This window comes from Cololabis saira, chromosome 4 (genome assembly GCF_033807715.1).
Source record: "Cololabis saira isolate AMF1-May2022 chromosome 4, fColSai1.1, whole genome shotgun sequence".
NCBI classification, from domain to species: Eukaryota; Metazoa; Chordata; class Actinopteri; order Beloniformes; family Belonidae; genus Cololabis; species Cololabis saira.
Genome location: NC_084590.1, coordinates 4,789,956 through 4,808,592, shown reverse-complemented (window position 1 = coordinate 4,808,592; position 18,637 = coordinate 4,789,956). Strand labels below are relative to the sequence as shown.

At 41.9% G+C, this 18,637-nt stretch overlaps 1 protein-coding gene across 4 annotated transcripts in view; it reads right to left on the bottom strand.

Annotated features, from left to right (window-relative positions):
• The window catches only part of bcas3 (BCAS3 microtubule associated cell migration factor), a 515,318-nt gene that overhangs the window by 475,853 nt on the left and 20,828 nt on the right, over positions 1–18,637 (bottom strand). For all 4 annotated transcript variants that reach the window (XM_061718687.1, XM_061718690.1, XM_061718688.1 and 1 more), the window contains 2 exons: positions 13,137–13,218; positions 688–760 (listed from right to left, as the gene is read on the bottom strand). In XM_061718687.1, the coding sequence (XP_061574671.1) occupies positions 688–760; positions 13,137–13,218 (155 nt within the window). The remainder of the gene's footprint in view (positions 1–687; positions 761–13,136; positions 13,219–18,637) is intronic.

The window sequence follows — 18,637 nt, the reverse complement described above, 5'->3', positions numbered from 1 at the left end:
CGAGGGTTGGGTTGGTAGAGGGACTTAGGTAGGAGCACTGGGTGATAGAATGGGGGAAAAGAATCGGTATAAAAATATATATATAAAAAAAAAAGATTGAAATTCAACCTCCACAAACAGAGACACAACGCTTTGGTTCTTTACAAGAATATTATCAGCCAAGTCCCAGGTCATGAATGCAAACAAATGGTTTACTCATTTAAATGACGACCACTCTTTCAATAAATCTTTCTGTGATTTAAATGTTCAAATATAGTTTTTCCCACTTTTTGATATTTTAGGCCATTGCAGGAATAAAATCTACAGACCCAGAGAATTCATGAGGTTTAGGTTCGAGTCAAAGTCTAGTTCAAAAATCTAATTATAAATCTTACAAACTAAAGCAGCTAGTTGTCAACAAGCTGAGTTTTAATACCAGTTCCCAAATTATTCTAAAAGTCTTACCCCCTTCAGGTGATGGTTATTCTTTAGCGCTTCTCAGTGACTCCAACTATTTTACATATAGCTGTACAAAATAAAAATATATTCATAGTTTTTCAATACTCTTAGGATGTTTGTTTCTTAATGCAATAAAGACATCCACAATGGAGAGTATCTTATAAGAGGAAGAGGAGTAGAAGAGAGACAGTAGTGTATAAAAAGGGACATTAACTGTGATGTCTGCTTTATTACGATGCAACAACTTACCCAGAGGAGCCTGTGCTCTTGCAGACCCCCAGCAAGGGCCTTTTATCAGCAAAACCATCCGTCTTTTGAGGACCTGAGGAGAAAGCGGAGTCAAAGGATCAGCCAGCTGATAAACAGAATGGTCTGCACACTGAAAAGACAGATATTCTTCATATCTATGTGAGGCCTCTAACATTCCACACCCTTACTGTAAGAGGCGTCCTGGAACCAAGACAGAAAACATACTGGTTGAATTACTACTGTTGGTTTGTAACTAGTGCTGTCAGGCCATTCATCTAATTAATTACAGGATTTATCATTAATTAATCTAATTAATCACATTTTAATCTCATATCTGCTAAAGGTCCCCAAATAAAGAATTAGAATTCTAGGACATTACAAAATTGCAGTGCCTGACTAATCAATTAAATACACTAAGAAGAGAATATTTGAAATCCATATTTTTATTGGTGAAGTGTTTCATAAATGAAATTCAAAAGAAAAAGCTCAAGCACATCAGCAAACCAATTAGGCCAGGTGCATTATTCCTTCATAAATTCATTATTTATTTAAGCCATTCGCAAAGCCAGAACAGCTTATTATTCAACGTTGATAGAGGATAACAAAAGTAACCCACGTTTTCTGTTCAGCACTGTAGCCAGGCTGACAAAGAGTCACAACTCTGTGGAGCCGTGCATTCCTGCAGCTCTCAGTAGTGAGGACTTTATGGGCTTCTTCAACAGTAAAATCACGAGAATTAGAGAAGAAATCAACCAGCCGGTTGTAGGTGTTTCTTCAGCTTTAGCGACTTCCCTAGGCTCTGACTTGTCTCTAGACTGTTTTGATCCTATAGACCTCCCTGAGCTGACTTCACTCGTTAATAGAGCTAAGTCAACCACATGTATGTTAGACCCCATCCCGACTCGACTATTCAAACATATTTTTTCTCTTATTGGTACGACAATACTGGACCAAATTAACTTATCCCTAAGTTTAGGATATGTACCACAGGTTTTCAAAGTCGTAAACCTTTACTTAAAAAACCTTCTCTTGACCCAGACACCTTAGCTAATTATAGACCAATTTCCAACCTTCCATTTGTGTCTAAAATTCTGGAAAAGGCAGTTTCAAGCCAGTTATGTGACTATTTGTATAGAAATGATCTGTTTGAAGTCTTTCAGTCAGGGTTCAGAATGCATCATAGCACAGAGACAGCACTTGTTCGAGTCACGAATGACCTCCTTATGGCCTCAGATAAGGGATTAGTGTCCATACTGGTTCTACTGGACCTCAGTGCTGCTTTTGACACTATAGATCATGGCATTTTACTGCACAGGTTAGAGCATGTTGTTGGGATTAAAGGGACAGCTCTATGTTGGTTTAAATCATACCTATCTGACAGGTTCCAGTTTGTTCATGTACATGAGGTTTCTTCAGAACAGTCAAGGGTCTGTTATGGTGTTCCGCAGGGTTCAGTGCTAGGGCCAATCTTGTTCAGTTTATACATGCAGCCGTTGGGAAGTATAATCCAGAATCACGGCATACAATTTCATTGTTATGCTGATGATACGCAGCTCTATTTGTCTATGAAGCCGGATGAAACAGAACCGTTAGTTAAACTTCAGGCATGTCTTAGGGACATCAAGGACTGGATGTCCAGAAATTTCCTGCTTCTAAATTCAGATAAAACAGAGGTTATCATTCTTGGTCCAGAGCATCTTAGGAAGGGATTAGATGGTGTTGCGATGGCTTCCAGTGCAACTGTGAGAAATCTTGGTGTTATTTTCGATCAGGATTTGTCGTTTAAACCATATGTCAATCAGGTTTGTAAAATAGCCTTTTTCCATCTCCGTAATATTGCAAAGATTAGGAAAATCCTCTCACAGAGTGATGCAGAAAAACTAGTTCATGCGTTTGTATCTTCTAGACTAGATTACTGTAATGTGTTATTAGCAGGATGTCCAAGTAATTTGCTGAATAGGCTCCAGCTGATCCAAAATGCAGCAGCACGAGTACTGACAGGAATTAGCAGGAGAGACCACGTCTCTCCAGTGTTAGCGTCGCTCCATTGGTTACCCGTAAAATTCAGAATCCAATTTAAAATTTTATTACTTGCGTATAAAGCCCAAAACGGCTTAGCTCCGCATTATTTGCAAGACCTGATAGTGCCTTATGTTCCTGTCAGAGCTCTCCGTTCTCAGAGTGCAGGTTTACTCGTAGTTCCTAGAGTATCTAAATGTAGATTTGGAGGGCGGGCGTTCTGCTATCAGGCGCCACTACTATGGAACCAACTTCCAATCTGGGTTAAGGGGGCTGACACCACCTCCACCTTTAAAACTAAACTTAAAACATTTCTGTTTAGTAAAGCCTATAGTTAGTGTTTAGTAAACCTCTAGCTGGTGTTGGTAAATCTCTAGGTAGTGTAAACTTTAGTGTGTCAGAGTCGCTCCTGTGGTTTCTTGTGCTGGCCCCCCCTTCTCCTCCCTTTTCTCTCTTTTGTCCATGTTGCAGCATCCTTTGCCGGACACCGGAACCTGCAGTGTGGGAGTGAGGGGGGCAGGGTAACGGCCCCTTTTGGGCGGGGGAGAATGTTCGTCCCTCAAGACTCCTCTCCCTGGCCCTGCCCCTTCTCAACCTTTCCCCGACCCTGCACCCCAACCTGGGACTTGATGATTGGGCCGGAGCTTCGGGAGCTGCGTGCTGGCCTGCGGTCCCCACCCCTGGTCATCCCGTTGCTGGCCCCCCCTTCTCCTCCCTTTTCTCTCTTTTGTCCTGCAGGTGGCCGTGGGTGGCTTGTAGCTTGCATTACGGAGCACAAGTCTTTTCCTGACCCTGCACCCCAACCTGGGACTTGCTGATTGGGCCGGAGCTTCGGGAGCTGTGTGCTGGCCTGCGGTCCCCACCCCTGGTCATCCCGTTGCTGCCCCCCCCCCTTCTCCTCCCTTTTCTCTCTTTTGTCCTGCAGGTGGCCGTGGGTGGCTTGTAGCTTGCATTACGGAGCACAAGTCTTTTCCTGACCCTGCACCCCAACCTGGGACTTGCTGATTGGGCCGGAGCTTCGGGAGCTGTGTGCTGGCCTGCGGTCCCCACCCCCGGTCATCCCGTTGCTGCTTCCACCTGCCTGCTGTGCTGTTGCCGTCCCTGACCCACCAGTCTGGCCCTCGGCAGGAGGGTCCCCCCTGATGAGCCTGGTCCTGCTCAAGGTTTCTTCCCTCCTAAAGGGGAGTTTTTCCTTGCCACTGTTTGGCTTAAGGTTTTTCTCCCACTAGGGGAGTTTTTACCTGCCATTGTTTATGTAATAACTGCTCGGGGGTCATGTTCTGGGTATGGGTCTCTGTAAAGCGTCTAGAGACAACTCTGTTGTATTAGACGCTATATAAATAAAATTGAATTGAATTGAATTATTCAAAAATGCAATACAAATACAGTTAAATAAATAAAATTCAGAAATAAAATAAGGCTGAGTCTCAAATAGGCACTTAAGCAGACTCTCAATTCAAAATTAAAACTAAAGCTGACTCAATACAGCGATTCAAGCACTAGTAGCTGTAACGTTTACAGTGGAACTTGTCCAGACATGTTTAGCGTTTAAATGATAATTCAGGCTGGAGCAGCTCCGCTGATAGGAACATTATTAATTAATTATTAATTTTACCAAATTTACAATTCACCGCGTTCTTGTTGATAGTCCCGTCTTCTTTCTTTTTATACATAAACTTGCCGTTCAAAGGTCCTAGCAAAGATGTGCTGAGTCTGCCCTGAGTCGCCCAGGTTTTTTCATAATGCGTTAATTAGCAGTGTAATTAATTAATCTAAACTGACAGCCTTACTTGTAACATAATTATTGTCAATTAATGTTTAATAAAAGGAACTTTGTAACTAAAGAGGTTCTGTCCAAAAGAGATGTAGTATAAGGACCAGATCCGTAAGCATATTTCTGAGTACCTGAGTTGAATGTATAACAAAAAATTCCAACATATCACAAACCTACAACTTAGCGCTGAGCAGGCTGCTCCGAAAATATGTAATTTGGTAACCAGTTTGACTGTGCCTATGTTCTGTGGCATCACAAACTCAGATCAGTGTAGACCTAACGGGTCTCCCCATGTATTTCTCCACCCGGGTTCACAGCACGCAGCGTTGTTTTTCCTCAGAAAAGGGTAGCACTGCTTTAAACCCAATTTTAAAGAGATGAACGCCCTAAAAAGAAAGAGGTGGAGACAAGTTGAGACGCAAACACCATAAAAAAAACATCATAAAACCAGCCGCTACAAACAGAGCTATAAAAACACGCTGAAAGGGGAGCAGTTGAACTGTATCCTTGTGGTATCTGAGCAAAATAATATAACAGTGATTCTTTTTTATTATGACCTCAGCACTGAGCCAACTCTTTGTGTAAAAAGAAAAAGAGACAAATCTCTCCTTTAACCCTTGTGCTGTCTTCGGGTCAAGGAAGGAGGAAGAGAAGAAGGAAGGAAGGAAGGAAGGAAGGAAGGAAGGAAGGAAGGAAGGAAGGAAGGAAGGAAGGAAGGAAGGAAGGAAGGAAGGAAGGAAGGAAGGAGAAAGCAGGAGGAAAGAAGGAAGGAAGCAAAAAAGAAGGAAGGAAGGAAGGAAGGAAGGAAGGAAGGAAGGAAGGAAGGAAGGAAGGAAGGAAGGAAGGAAGGAAGGAAGGAAGGGAAAAAGGAAGGAGAAAGCAGGAGGAAAGAAGGAAGGAAGCAAAAAAGAAGGAAGGAAGGAAGGAAGGGAGAAAACAGGGAAGAAGGAAGGAAGGAAGGAAGGAAGGAAGGAAGGAAGGAAGGAAGGAAGGAAGGAAGGAAGGAAGGAAGGAAGGAAGGAAGGAAGGAAGGAAGGAAGGAAGGAAGGAGAAAGCAGGAGGAAAGAAGGAAGGAAGCAAAAAAAGAAGGAAGGAAGGAAGGAAGGAAGGAAGGAAGGAAGGAAGGAAGGAAGGAAGGAAGGAAGGGAAAAAGGAAGGAGAAAGCAGGAGGAAAGAAGGAAGGAAGCAAAAAAGAAGGAAGGAAGGAAGGAAGGAAGGAAGGAAGGAAGGAAGGAGGAAGGAAAGAAGGAAGGGAGAAAACAGGGAAGGAAGGAAGGAAGGAAGGAAGGAAGGAAGGAAGGAAGGAAGGAAGGAAGGAAGGAAGGAAGGAAGGAAGGAAGGAAGGAAGGAAGGAAGGAAGAAAACAGGGAAGGAAGGAAGGAAGGAAGGAAGGAAGGAAGGAAGGAAGGAAGGAAGGAAGGAAAGAAGGAAGGAAGGAAGGAAGGAAGGAAGGAAGGAAGGAAGGAAGGAAGGAAGGAAGGAAGGAAGGAAGGAAGGAAGGAAGGAAGGAAGGAAGGAAGGAAGGAAGGAAGGAAGGAAGGAAGGAAGGGAGAAAACAGGGAAGGAAGGAAGGAAGGAAGGAAGGAAGGAAGGAAGGAAGGAAGGAAGGAAGGAAGGAAGGAAGGAAGGAAGGGAGAAAACAGGGAAGGAAGGAAGGAAGGAAGGAAGGAAGGAAGGAAGGAAGGAAGGAAGGAAGGAAGGAAGGAAGGAAGGAGAAAACAGGGAAGGAAGGAAGGAAGGAAGGAAGGAAGGAAGGAAGGAAGGAAGGAAGGAAGGAAGGAAGGAAGGAAGGAAGGAAGGAAGGAAGGAAGGAAGGAAGGGAGAAAACAGGGAAGGAAGGAAGGAAGGAAGGAAGGAAGGAAGGAAGGAAGGAAGGAAGGAAGGAAGGAAGGAAGGAAGGAAGGAAGGAAGGAAGGAAGGAAGGAAGGAAGGAAGGAAGGAAGGAAGGAAGGAAGGATAGGAGAATTAGGTCATTTTGACCCAAAGACCGTACAAGGGTTAAGAAAAACATTTAGCAACATTTTAAAAAAAGGATGAATAAACAAATATACGACAGAGCTAAAATAAGATGGAGAAATATAAGTGAAATGAAACTTATTTTGCTTTTCATCTGGTTTACTTAGGATCGAATAACATCCCACTAGAAACCCAGTAGGCATTTTGAAAATGAAGAAAGAAAAAAAACCATGTTGCATTAAGTGGAGTGATCCCATGTTTTTCCCTAAATGTCTCATTTCTGAAATCGGGAACAGGATCAGGAAATTTGGGAGATTGGGGCGCTCAGATTGAAGGAGATGTTCCTCTTTAGAAGACTGCAATTTGAGGCTTGACCGTAATCAGGCCGAGTTCCTGTGGTATGGCGTCAGAGCAAAAGTGCCTCCCCTACCAGCCCTTAACACCAAACGGCTCCTTTCTTCTCTGATGTTTCTGTCATCAAACATTTTTTCCACTCAAGATGCTGAACTCTATATAAAGATGACTGTCTGAAGGAAACGGTACAGTTACCAAAATACAATTTCTAGGTTTTAAAAAACAGCTACATGTGATAGATAGATCAAGTGATTACTACAGTAGTGGACGGCAACTGAAACAAGTAATGCTGATTGCTTTGTGTACTGGACCAGAATGAGTGTTTGTGTAGAAAGTACAAAATGCTGAGTATCCAGCTTCAGTCAGTGCGTACTTAACATGGGAAGTTTAATTCCTCTTTAATTCAGAATTAAAATTAAATCCGATTTAAAATGAGTAAACATTACCATGTAAACACCTAATTCCCAATGAAAATGGCCATTCCGAATTAAACTTAATTCCGAAGTAAGTGGCTGGTTTATTCAGATTTTAAATCCAAATAGAATAATTCCGTGATCATGTATTCACTCATTCCACTTTAAATTAATCCCGGTCTTTCTTTCTGCTCGTTCCCTCGCCCGTCTGTCTCCATGATCTTATATTCCACTGGGCTGGTTTTCCAAACAAAGTTTCAAGATGCAGCAGCAGTAAACGCTGGTCAAGAGCAGAGAACATTTATTTAATAAATAGCTTGGAGGACGTGGAAATAATTAAAAGAACAAATGGAAACAGGAAACATCAAAATTGTGAACTTTTCAAAGTTGTAGCGGCTAAGTTAGTTTTTCTTCCGGTAGTTTAACTTCCGGTCCGCCCCCCTATCCAATCAGAACCGTCCCAACCCCCAGACCTGTAGAGGAATTGGATAAACCCCATCAAACTTGTTTTCCATGTGAACCTCAATTCGGAATTACTATTTCCATGTAAACTCGAAGGAAAATAGTTTAATTGGGAATAATTCATTCCGAATTGAAAAACATCATGTAACCGTGGCCAGTGAATAGATTCCACAGGGTAAAAGCATCCCGAGTGTGACTAAGACCCCGTCCACACGTAGCCGGGTATTTTTAAAAACGAATATTTCCCCCCTCCGTTTATAAAAAAATTTGCATCCACACATAACCGATTTTCGACCACATTCATAAGCATTCTAACCTGTAGATCATCTGCGGCTCCCGGGAAGCTGCACCTCCGCGGGCTCCGCGGCGGCTCTGCGGGCTCCGCGGGCACCGTAGGGTGCGCGTCGCCGCGTACCCTACGGTTGTAGGCTCTGTGTCGGTGTAACGCAGTAAGCGGTGGTCAAGACCAGAGACCATTTATTTAATAGCTTGGAGAACAGATGCTGGATCATCTGTAGTAAACAAAAGTCGCACGTCAGAGCAGATTTGTTGTTGTTTTGGAGCATAATGTGACGTTCGAAAACGCAAAACTCCGGTTGTGTGTGTCTACACGCATCTACATAAACGGAGTTTTCAAAAATCTTCACTTTGCCCAGAGTTTTTTTAAAGCTTCGTTTATTTGCGTTTTCGTGTGGATGACAGGTCAAAACGTAGGAAAATATCTCCGGTTTAGCAGATACCCGCAGATATCCGGCTACGTGTGGACGGGGTATAAGGTTGATGTACCCCAAAAAAAAAGAAAGAAATGACACAAAGATGTGGACCGCACATTTTGCATTCCCTCAATGGTCATTTGTCAGGAGAAACACTGCCCAACTTTCCAAGACAACGGATGATGAAAGGCTGTAAACTCTGAAAGAATGTGGATGAATACATTCCCTTTGGAAAACCAGTTCTTCCTTCTCTATACTTCCTTCTCTATTCAGGAAACCTTTCGTATCAAAATCGACACCTATTTTCGGGGCTTTTTAAATCCGCCCACCCACAGCCTCGCATGCAGACAATTGGCCTTTTAATGGCCGGCCACAGTGAGACACTGTTTGCGGCCTAGAAGATTGCAATCAGCGCATTTCCCCCCAGTAGTACAATTCATATTTATTTTCTGCTGAGAGAATTACTCCCCTCATGTGTCCCGCTGTCTCCTGCTTCTTATTACTGTGCTTTGCTTTCATCCAATTCCAACACACTTCTAAAGCTGCCATTGTGTGTTGGTTGAAATCTACCAAAAGCCCGGAATATAGATGAACAAGAAAAAGCTGTTTTTTTTCCCCAAATGAAAAAAGGGGAAATGAAAAGAGGAAAACATTGCCACAAAAACCAGCCTTAACATTACTGAGTGACACCTGCTGTGATCAAATCTTTGCCAGTTAAATGTTATTTAAAACTTTTATAACATGGGTCCTATCCATCCTGCCAGTACTTAAAGCAGTTGAAATAAATAATACATGTACTTCCATAATCTTCTCCTCTGTAACCTTTCATTGACCTCGTTGAAAAACACTACAAGTCATACACAAAGGTAACTCATAATGCTTTTGTAAAGCTCTGTGTGGTACAAAGAGTTAGATCTCTGTCGTGCTCTGATGGGGGTCAATGTTCTAAACATTGTGTGTACACATTATCACTAGATTTTATTTTTGTATCTTAATAACCATTTATGGTATAATTCAACAAGATATTTTCTCTCCCTGTACCATTTGTAAGTTGCACCCAGACAGTCTTCAAAAGTTCTTGTAAACACACTCAAACTTCATGATGAAACATTTGTAAATCAATGACTACGTTTACATGCAGTCAAAATTCAGGTTATTGCTAATATTCTGGTTACTGAAACATTGGGAATATTCCGTTTACATGGTAATTAATCATTCAGGATATCTGGATCAAACCAGCGACGCACGGAGAACATCATGACGCAATTACCGTCATTTTCGCTTCTTCTTCCTGTATCCAAATTCAAAACAAATGCTGCTTCGCGCAACTTTTCTCTCACCTTCTTGTAAATCTTCTATCCCGGTACTTTTACCGTCTACAAATGCAGAAATGTTCATATCCTTCATTACATTTATGAAGTGATTAGTCTCCTCCTGGTCTTGTGTTTCTCCGTGTTTAGAAGAACTTCCTGGACTCAAAAGACCAGGATTCCTTGTGAACAGAGCATGTGCAGAAAACAGATTCCTGTTCCGTTTGATGGGGATATTCCGTTTGGTGTTTACATGACCCAATATTCAGTTTTAAAAGGAGTAACCCAGGGCTCATATTGGGGTTTTTTAAAACCTGAATATGAGCAGATTGGGGTTATTCAAAGGGGTTATTGGTGTTTACATGGCTGTGCAAATTTGGGTTATTGCCAATATTCGGGTTTTAAAAGGGTTATTGATGCATGGAAACGCAGTCAATAGAGATCAAACTTTCATTTAGCACAAGTTAGACTATATGTAATATAAGTTAATATAGATAAAGGGGAGACTTTAGCGGCAAAACCAGACTAAGATGTCTTTAGGATCTGACTTTAAGCTACATAGATGTTATAGACTCCGATACAAAGCTGACTTTTAAAATTGACACTACCGTAAATTAGTCTTGAAGAGTCACAAAGAAATGCAGCAGCAAATACAATAATAGTTCATGATTAATTCAATGGAAAACAACTGGTTGCCATCATTGGGGCAAAATTACTGATGTTACTATAAGATGGTATGTCAGTACTGTTGGTTGTCAGATACTATGAATCACTGCTAAGTATAGTGTTGTGCAGGGGAAGTCTTCATTATTCATGCAACACTGGTGTCCAACAGCTGAAAGTGGTTGGTGTGCTTTTTTTTCCTACCACTGGCACAAAATCCAGCTTCAAGTGATGATGAATGGCGATGAGCGAAAAGAGGAGACCATATATTTCAAATGAAAGGGAAAAGATTTGTCATGATGGATGATTGATCACCTAAAAAAAGCAACGATCTGTCAGAGTAGTCGAGGTTTATTGTGTCAATAATCATTAATGAAATGAACATACCTCAGGGCAAAGGGACATACCAAAAGTGCCATACTGGTTTATGAGAAAGCTGGCATACAAAACGCATAATTGAACACATTAGCTGACTTCATTTTTCCATGTTCATGGTTTCTTAGTATCAAGACAACATTGATATCAGCACTAATAGTGGGGCAAAAAAGTATTTATTCAGCCACCAATTGCACAAGTTCTCCCACTTAAAAAGATAAGAGAGGCCTGTCATTTTCATCATAGGTAACTTCAACTATGAGAGACAGAATGGAGGGAAAGAATCCAGGAAATCACATTATAGGATTTTTACAGTATTAATTGGTAAATTCCTCGGTAAATAAGTATTTGGTTCTCCATATGAGTTTAGACATAGTTACATGGAAAATGTAACTGACCAATGCACCTCTTGTACAATGTTTGTGATGCATATGGTTCATCGTTTTACATTGAGCTGCTTAAAAAAACAAGGAATCTTAAGTTAGTCTTTATAAGTGTAAAGTTGGGGACTACATTGTGGTTGTATTTATGAAGAAATGCTAGATTCAGGTCAAAAGCTTTTTTTTGTGGAAAGTTGAATAAACATTGGCATAAAACAAGCATATTTGCCCTTTCCCATGTTGTTAACAGTATTAAAAACATTTAAAAAAAATAGCAAAAGATGTGTGAATAAATGTGCAATTAATACGCGATTAATCGCAAGTTAACTATGGACAACATGTGATTAATCGCGATTAAAAAAATTAATTGTTTGACAGCCCTAGATAGATATATTCTGTATATTATATATGATCAACATTACAATGAATATGTGCCATGCAATCTAACCCGTATTTTATCTCCAGTAGAACATAAAAAAACATATCAGATGCTGAAATTGAGATATTTAGCTATTTTATGGAAAGTATTAGCTCATTTTGAATTTGATGGCAACATCATATCTCAAAAAAGTTGGAACATGGGCAACAAAGCTGGAAAAATAATTAGCATGAATCAAAAACAACTGGAGCAGCATTCAACAACTAATAAGGTTAACTGGAAAAAGGTCAGTAACATGATTGGGTATAAAAGGAGGAGTATTTCAAGGAGGTAGAACCTATCAGATGTGAAAATGAGCAAAGGTTCACCCATCTGTGACAAACTGTCAAAGAATGCAAGCCAAAGACTGTTGAGCTGCTTGAATCCGACATCAGACAAGAATGGGACGACATTCTTCTCCCAGAACTCCCACTTCCCAGATGTTTAGAGACAGCTGTTACAAGAGGAGGGGATTCTACATAACGGTTAACTGTTTTAACTTTTATTACATTCGTTGCTGACATATCAATTTAAAATTAGCAAATATTTTCCAATAGGAGTGGGTCATCAATCATTTACAAATATTTATGTTTTAGCCTTTTCATACAATTGCATTTACCAATCAATAGGGGTCTGCAATAGATGTTTTTCTCTCTTTTTTGCATTTATAAGGAATTTGCTGAATGTGGATCCCAAGGTTAATTCTAACAACTAGATAGACTATAAGATAAACTGTATTAATGTGGATATAGCCTATGGTCCTTCATTAGGTATCTACAAACACATTATTAGGGATACTGAGAAACAGAGATGAGAGACATTTGTGTTTCTCACATATTTATGTCCATATAATTAAATGCTACAGAACATATAAATTATGTGAATTAAGGCTCTTTTAGGTGAGATTTGAATTTGAGGAGCTGGAGAATTCTCCAACAGAACAGCAAGTTTCCACCAGAGCTTTGGCAACATAGAGGCACTGGCTTGTGATGCTTGCAACCACTGACTGAGACCAAGCCAACAGCAATCGCAGACTTACTTCAGCATTAGGAGTACTCTCTAATTTTAATGATATACTGTAGCACCAACTTAAATGTCTACAACCCAAAACTACACACAGTGAGCCATATAAAACTGAATTTTAAGTGTTTACCTTGGATACTGAAATCACATTTACTAGATTTGTTCTTTTTTCAGAAAGGTTTAGACTGTTTAAAATGATGTTGAAAAGAACCATAATGATCTTTCAAGGAACCAAGCTTGTGTGTGTATTCTTCATATCCCTGTGTGGTTAAGGAAGTTCAGTCTAGTGTTGAAACAACCAAGGAAGCATTTGCTGAGTGCAGTTTATATTTTTAGTCAAAAACAGAAGTTGGAGGAGCTGAATTTTAAATGGATCTAGAACAATTTTATGTCTGATAAAATACACACTACATTTTCAACAGAAATTAATACTGCTTTTAAAGCAAGATATCTGGTTATTGTTTTAGTTTTACATGAAGAAAAAAAAGGCTCAACTTACTGTAACATTACTATTGTGTTACAATTTTACAATATTCTTAATTGTAAGCAGATTCATACCGTAGAAAGATACAGATACTGAATTACTCACTGATATAAGGGGCTGGCAGAATGCGAGCAGCTCTCACAGGACCATGGCGCACCGAGAACAGCTCCTGGGCTTCCCCTGCCAACTGAAAAAAAGTTACAGTTAAATGTAAAACTTGTAAAACAAACTATTCCATGAGAGAAAAATGCACACTGTTGTGTTATAATCACTGCTGAGTAAAGGATGTACAGGGTTTACAACATCGTTCTTTCCACAATTAGCTCCAGGGACTCTAGAGTAGTCCTCTGCTTAGATCCAAAACAGTGAACTTATTCAGTCTCTTTGAATCAGTAATTATCATGCTGCTGCCCATAAAGATGTGCAACTTTTCACCGCAAACATTGAAGGTCCAAAACTTCCCCGACATGTACAATCCCTTCATGTAGATGGGGTCAGTGTTGCATCTCCTGTTCAGCCTGTTGTCCTGGTGAAGACCCAGATATCAGCGGCCATCCACCTCTTCTACATTTTCTCCCAGGACCGAAATAGTGTTTGGCTTATTCTTGGTCTCCTTAAATCCACAATCATTTCTGAGTCTTATTGCTCAAATTAAAATGGAACGCACCAAGCCACAAAGTGGTTTACCAGTTCTCTGTCTGAGGTTTATAGACTGATAAGAAACAGCAGGAGTACAGTGCCTTGTGGTACTCCTGTGATGTTGACCACCCAATGATACACAACCCGTGAGTCTAACAAAACTGTTGGGTAGTCAATAATCCCAATGATTGTGGTGGCATCCATCTATGTTTGTCACAAAGCAGCGAAAGCTGAGCAGTATGAAAATTCATTGGGGAAATCAAAGAACATGAATCTCATAGCACTGCTTGCTTTGCCCAAGTGACCAGGAGCTTGTTGAACCTAGAAGATGATGCGTGTTCAGTTACACATGTGTGCCAATAGGAGTCTCTCCAGGACTTTCACAGTGTGAGGTGTTACAGTAACAAATGTGAAGGTCCACATGTCTCTGTTCCAGGGTGGTCCAGGACACACCCCACCATGTCCCTGTTCCAGGACACACCCCACCATGTCCCTGTTCCAGCGGTGATCCAGGACACACCCCACCATGTCCCTGTTCCAGGACACACCCCACCATGTCTCTGTTCCAGGACACACCCCACCATGTCTCTGTTCCAGGGGTGATCCAGGACACACCCCACCATGTCCCTGTTCCAGGATGCACCCCACCATGTCTCTGTTCCAGGACACATCCCACCATGTCTATGTTCCAGGGGTGATCCAGGACACACCCCACCATGTCCCTGTTCCAGCGGTGATCCAGGACACACCCCACCATGTCCCTGTTCCAGGGGTGATCCAGGACACACCCCACCATGTCCCTGTTCCAGCGGTGATCCAGGACACACCCCACCATGTCCCTGTTCCAGGACACACCCCACCATGTCCCTGTTCCAGGGGTGGTCCAGGACACACCCCACCATGTCCCTGTTCCAGGACACACCCCACCATGTCCCTGTTCCAGGACACACCCCACCATGTCCCTGTTCCAGGACACACCCCACCATGTCCCTGTTCCAGGGGTGATCCAGGACACACCCCACCATGTCCCTGTTCCAGGGTTGATCCAGGAGACTCCCCACCATGTCCCTGTTCCAGCGGTGATCCAGGACACACCCCACCATGTCCCTGTTCCAGGACACACCCCACCATGTCTCTGTTCCAGGACACACCCCACCATGCCTCTGTTCCAGGACACACCCCACCATGTCTCTGTTCCAGGACACACCCCACCATGTCTCTGTTCCAGCGGTGATCCAGGACACACCCCAACATGTCTCTGTTCCAGGGGTGATCCAGGAGACTCCCCACCATGTCTCTGTTCCAGCGGTGATCCAGGACACACCCCAACATGTCTCTGTTCCAGGGGTGATCCAGGAGACTCCCCACCATGTCCCTGTTCCAGCGATGATCCAGGACACACCCCACCATGTCTCTGTTCCAGGGGTGATCCAGGACACACCCCACCATGTCTCTGTTCCAGGGGTGATCCAGGACACACCCCACCATGTCCCTGTTCCAGGGGTGATCCAGGACACACCCCACCATGTCTCTGTTCCAGGGGTGATCCAGGACACACCCCACCATGTCCCTGTTCCAGGACGCACCCCACCATGTCCCTGTTCCAGGACACACCCCACCATGTCCCTGTTCCAAGACACACCCCACCATGTCCCTGTTCCAGGACACACCCCACCATGTCCCTGTTCCAGGACACACCCCACCATGTCTCTGTTCCAGGACGCACCCCACCATGTCCCTGTTCCAGGACACACCCCACCATGTCCCTGTTCCAGGACACACCCCACCATGTCTCTGTTCCAGGACGCACCCCACCATGTCCCTGTTCCAGGACACACCCCACCATGTCCCTTTTCCAGGACACACCCCACCATGTCCCTGTTCCAGGACACACCCCACCATGTCCCTGTTCCAGGACACACCCCACCATGTCCCTGTTCCAGGGGTGATCCAGGACACACCCCACCATGTCTCTGTTCCCTTGCCTGTGCAAGAGCCGGCGCCCAGGCCCCTGCCCTGGCCACAGCCCAAGTCAAGGACTCTGCCCCTGCCCCTGGCCCTACCCCTGCCCCTGAAAAAGCCACAACCACAGCCGAGAACTCTGCCCAGGCCTAGGCCGAGGACTCGGCCTAGAGGGCGGCCCTCTGAACTGACTCGGTTTGGAATATAATTGAGTTAAAATGGAGTGTAATTGATCGGAGTGTAATGAACATGTGTTCTTGTTGGATGCCTTGAGATGACCTTTGTTGACACTTTCTCATACAAATAAAGGTGAACTGAATTGAAGTCCTTGAAGCACTTACATAACGCTAACCTTTATGTCACTCTCCACCTGATACTTATCGTGTATGACAGATACATCCACCAAGATGTGAATCCAATATCAATCTAAAACTTGGGTGAATATTATCATTTGGTATGGATGGTGCATCATACATTACTGTCAATGTGCTCCTGACGACGTGGCTGCTCTTTTGGTTTTACAGCCTGCTACTTGCAGGTCACTACAGATCTGTGTCTACATCCATGTTTCTTTAAGCATTTAATTGCAAAGCAAATAAACAAACTTCAGTGTAAAGTCTCAAACTACTATAAAGCTCATAACCAAGTAATCAAACACAGAACTGGCATCAAAAGTGGTAGTTGCTGCAAAATCACATCATGTTTTTAACTGTTCTCTAAGCGAGCTGCTTCACCGGCACATTAGAGGGAAAATAAATGCAATGAGATCACCTGTATGTGCAAATGTGTTTAAATTGTTGTGGTTATTCATTTTTCAATTAGCCCAGATCCACAGGCTGTAAAATGACTTGTGTCTAAAATTCAGTTACTGTTTTATACTTTGTTTTCATGACAAAAAAATAAATAAAAAGAAACTGATATGAGGACAGGTTCACTGAAATATGGCTATATTAAAGCACTAAAACAGGGGTCACCAACCCTGGTCCTCGAGGGCCGGTGTCCCTGCAGGTTTTAGATGTTTCCCTGCTTCATTGCACCATGATACAAGTGACTGTGTCATTAACAGAACTGTGCAGCCCTGGATGACAAGCTGATGACGATGATTAATTAGAATCAGGTGTGTTAAAGCAGGGAAACATCTAAAACATGCAGGACACCGGCCCTCGAGGACCAGGGTTGGTGACCCCTGCACTAAAAGAAGTATGTTGGTACAGAATGTAGAAGAGAGACAGAGGAAGTGCAGCCAAGTGTGCCTTATTTGCAGTTTAAAAATGTTTAGAGCTTGAATCAGTAGAAACTCCTTCACAAGGAAATACCAATAACCGTTTTTAGAAAAAGATCCAGATTTACAGTAAGACAGAGGATCTGTAAATTAACCAGCGATCATGTTCATCTCCTACTGACGTCACAAAAGGCTGAAAAACTGTTCCTAACTGATAGAGAAAGGAAAAAAACTAGAGGAAGGTATTCTCTGATTTTTCAAAACAGGCTACAGACACCATTCTGTTCAAAACTCGAAGAAAAAGCCCAATCAATTTTAATTATTTAATGGTTTAAAAGGAACAAAATTAATTATCTAGATTAAGAAAAATGTTTTTTTTTAAATCAAAAGCAATATTTCTAGAGACGATGATCAATAATGCAAGTGGATAGTAAAATGCTGCTTTCCACAAGTGCAATAATTTGTCATCTTAAAGGGGACCTATTCTGAAAAACAGGTTTTCTCTTGCTTTAACATATATAAAGAGGTCTCCCCTCAGCCTGCCAACTCAGAGAAGGAGGAAAGCAACCAAATTCTGCAGTGTCTGTACAGCCGCCCGGATGAGCCGTCCAGTGTGATGTGGATCTACGAGCCAATCAGATTCTGCTCCCGTCGTTACGTAACGGGAGCGATGTGTGAAACCACGCCCACAACTAACTGTTGCCGGAACAACCACAACAACTCTGCCGGCCGGAGCTTCCTCCATCTTTCCGTAGCGGTGTATGGCGTCATTAAGGCAGCCAATCAGCACAGAGCCTCATTATCATAGCCCCGCCCACTCAGAATCCTGCATTGATAATGAGGTTAGAGAATGGGAAGATAAAGACATGGCTCAGAGGCTGAATTTCTAATTTATTTAGCAAAAACAATCAAAAGCTTGTTTTTAAGACATTCAAGGCCCGTTTATGCCATAATAGGTCTCCTTTAAGGGTTTATCTTTATTTAATATATAATATTTAATAATATTTACCAATTATGATGGTCTTTTATCATCATTATCACCACTTTAATGTATACAATATCAACAATCCCTTAACTGACTCTTTAAAAAAACCTGTATGTGATGTTTTAGCACTTCTATGTATAGAGTTATATTTTATTTCATATTTACACATTGCCATCTCATGTTTGCATATATTCAGGAGACCATAAACACTTGCTTTGCACATCACCTTATCCAACACAGAGACTCTTATTCCTTCTCTTCTACTCTGTCTCTTGCTCTTTTATATTTTGTACTTTATTTTCATTTCCCTATATTTGTCACTCTCTGCCCTCTAAATGACCCCCTGGGGATTTATGTTAAAAGAAGTGTTTTAATCTAAATCTCTAATATCACTCCCTGATGTCCAAATAAATCATTTCTATCCAGTATTTTTGGTAAAGATACAAAAATACTAGAGATCAATAAATATTATTTATCAAGTGTTGGAGCCAATTATATAAGGAAAACACCCACCATACATTCAGCAGCTGAATATCCCATGTGTTATATAGGTTTTGTACGACGTGTATTAGGGCCAAACTAAGACAAAATTTTTTTTTTGAAAATTACGAAAATGAAGTCATAATATTATGAGAATAAAGTCGTAAAATTAGGAAAATAAAGTCGTAATGTTGTGAGAATAAAGTCGTAATATAACGAGAATAAAGTCTTAATATTACGAGAACAAAGTCGTAATATTTATTCTCATAATTTCCCTATTTTTTTTTGTCTTAGTTTTTTCCCTAATACTCCGTCGTA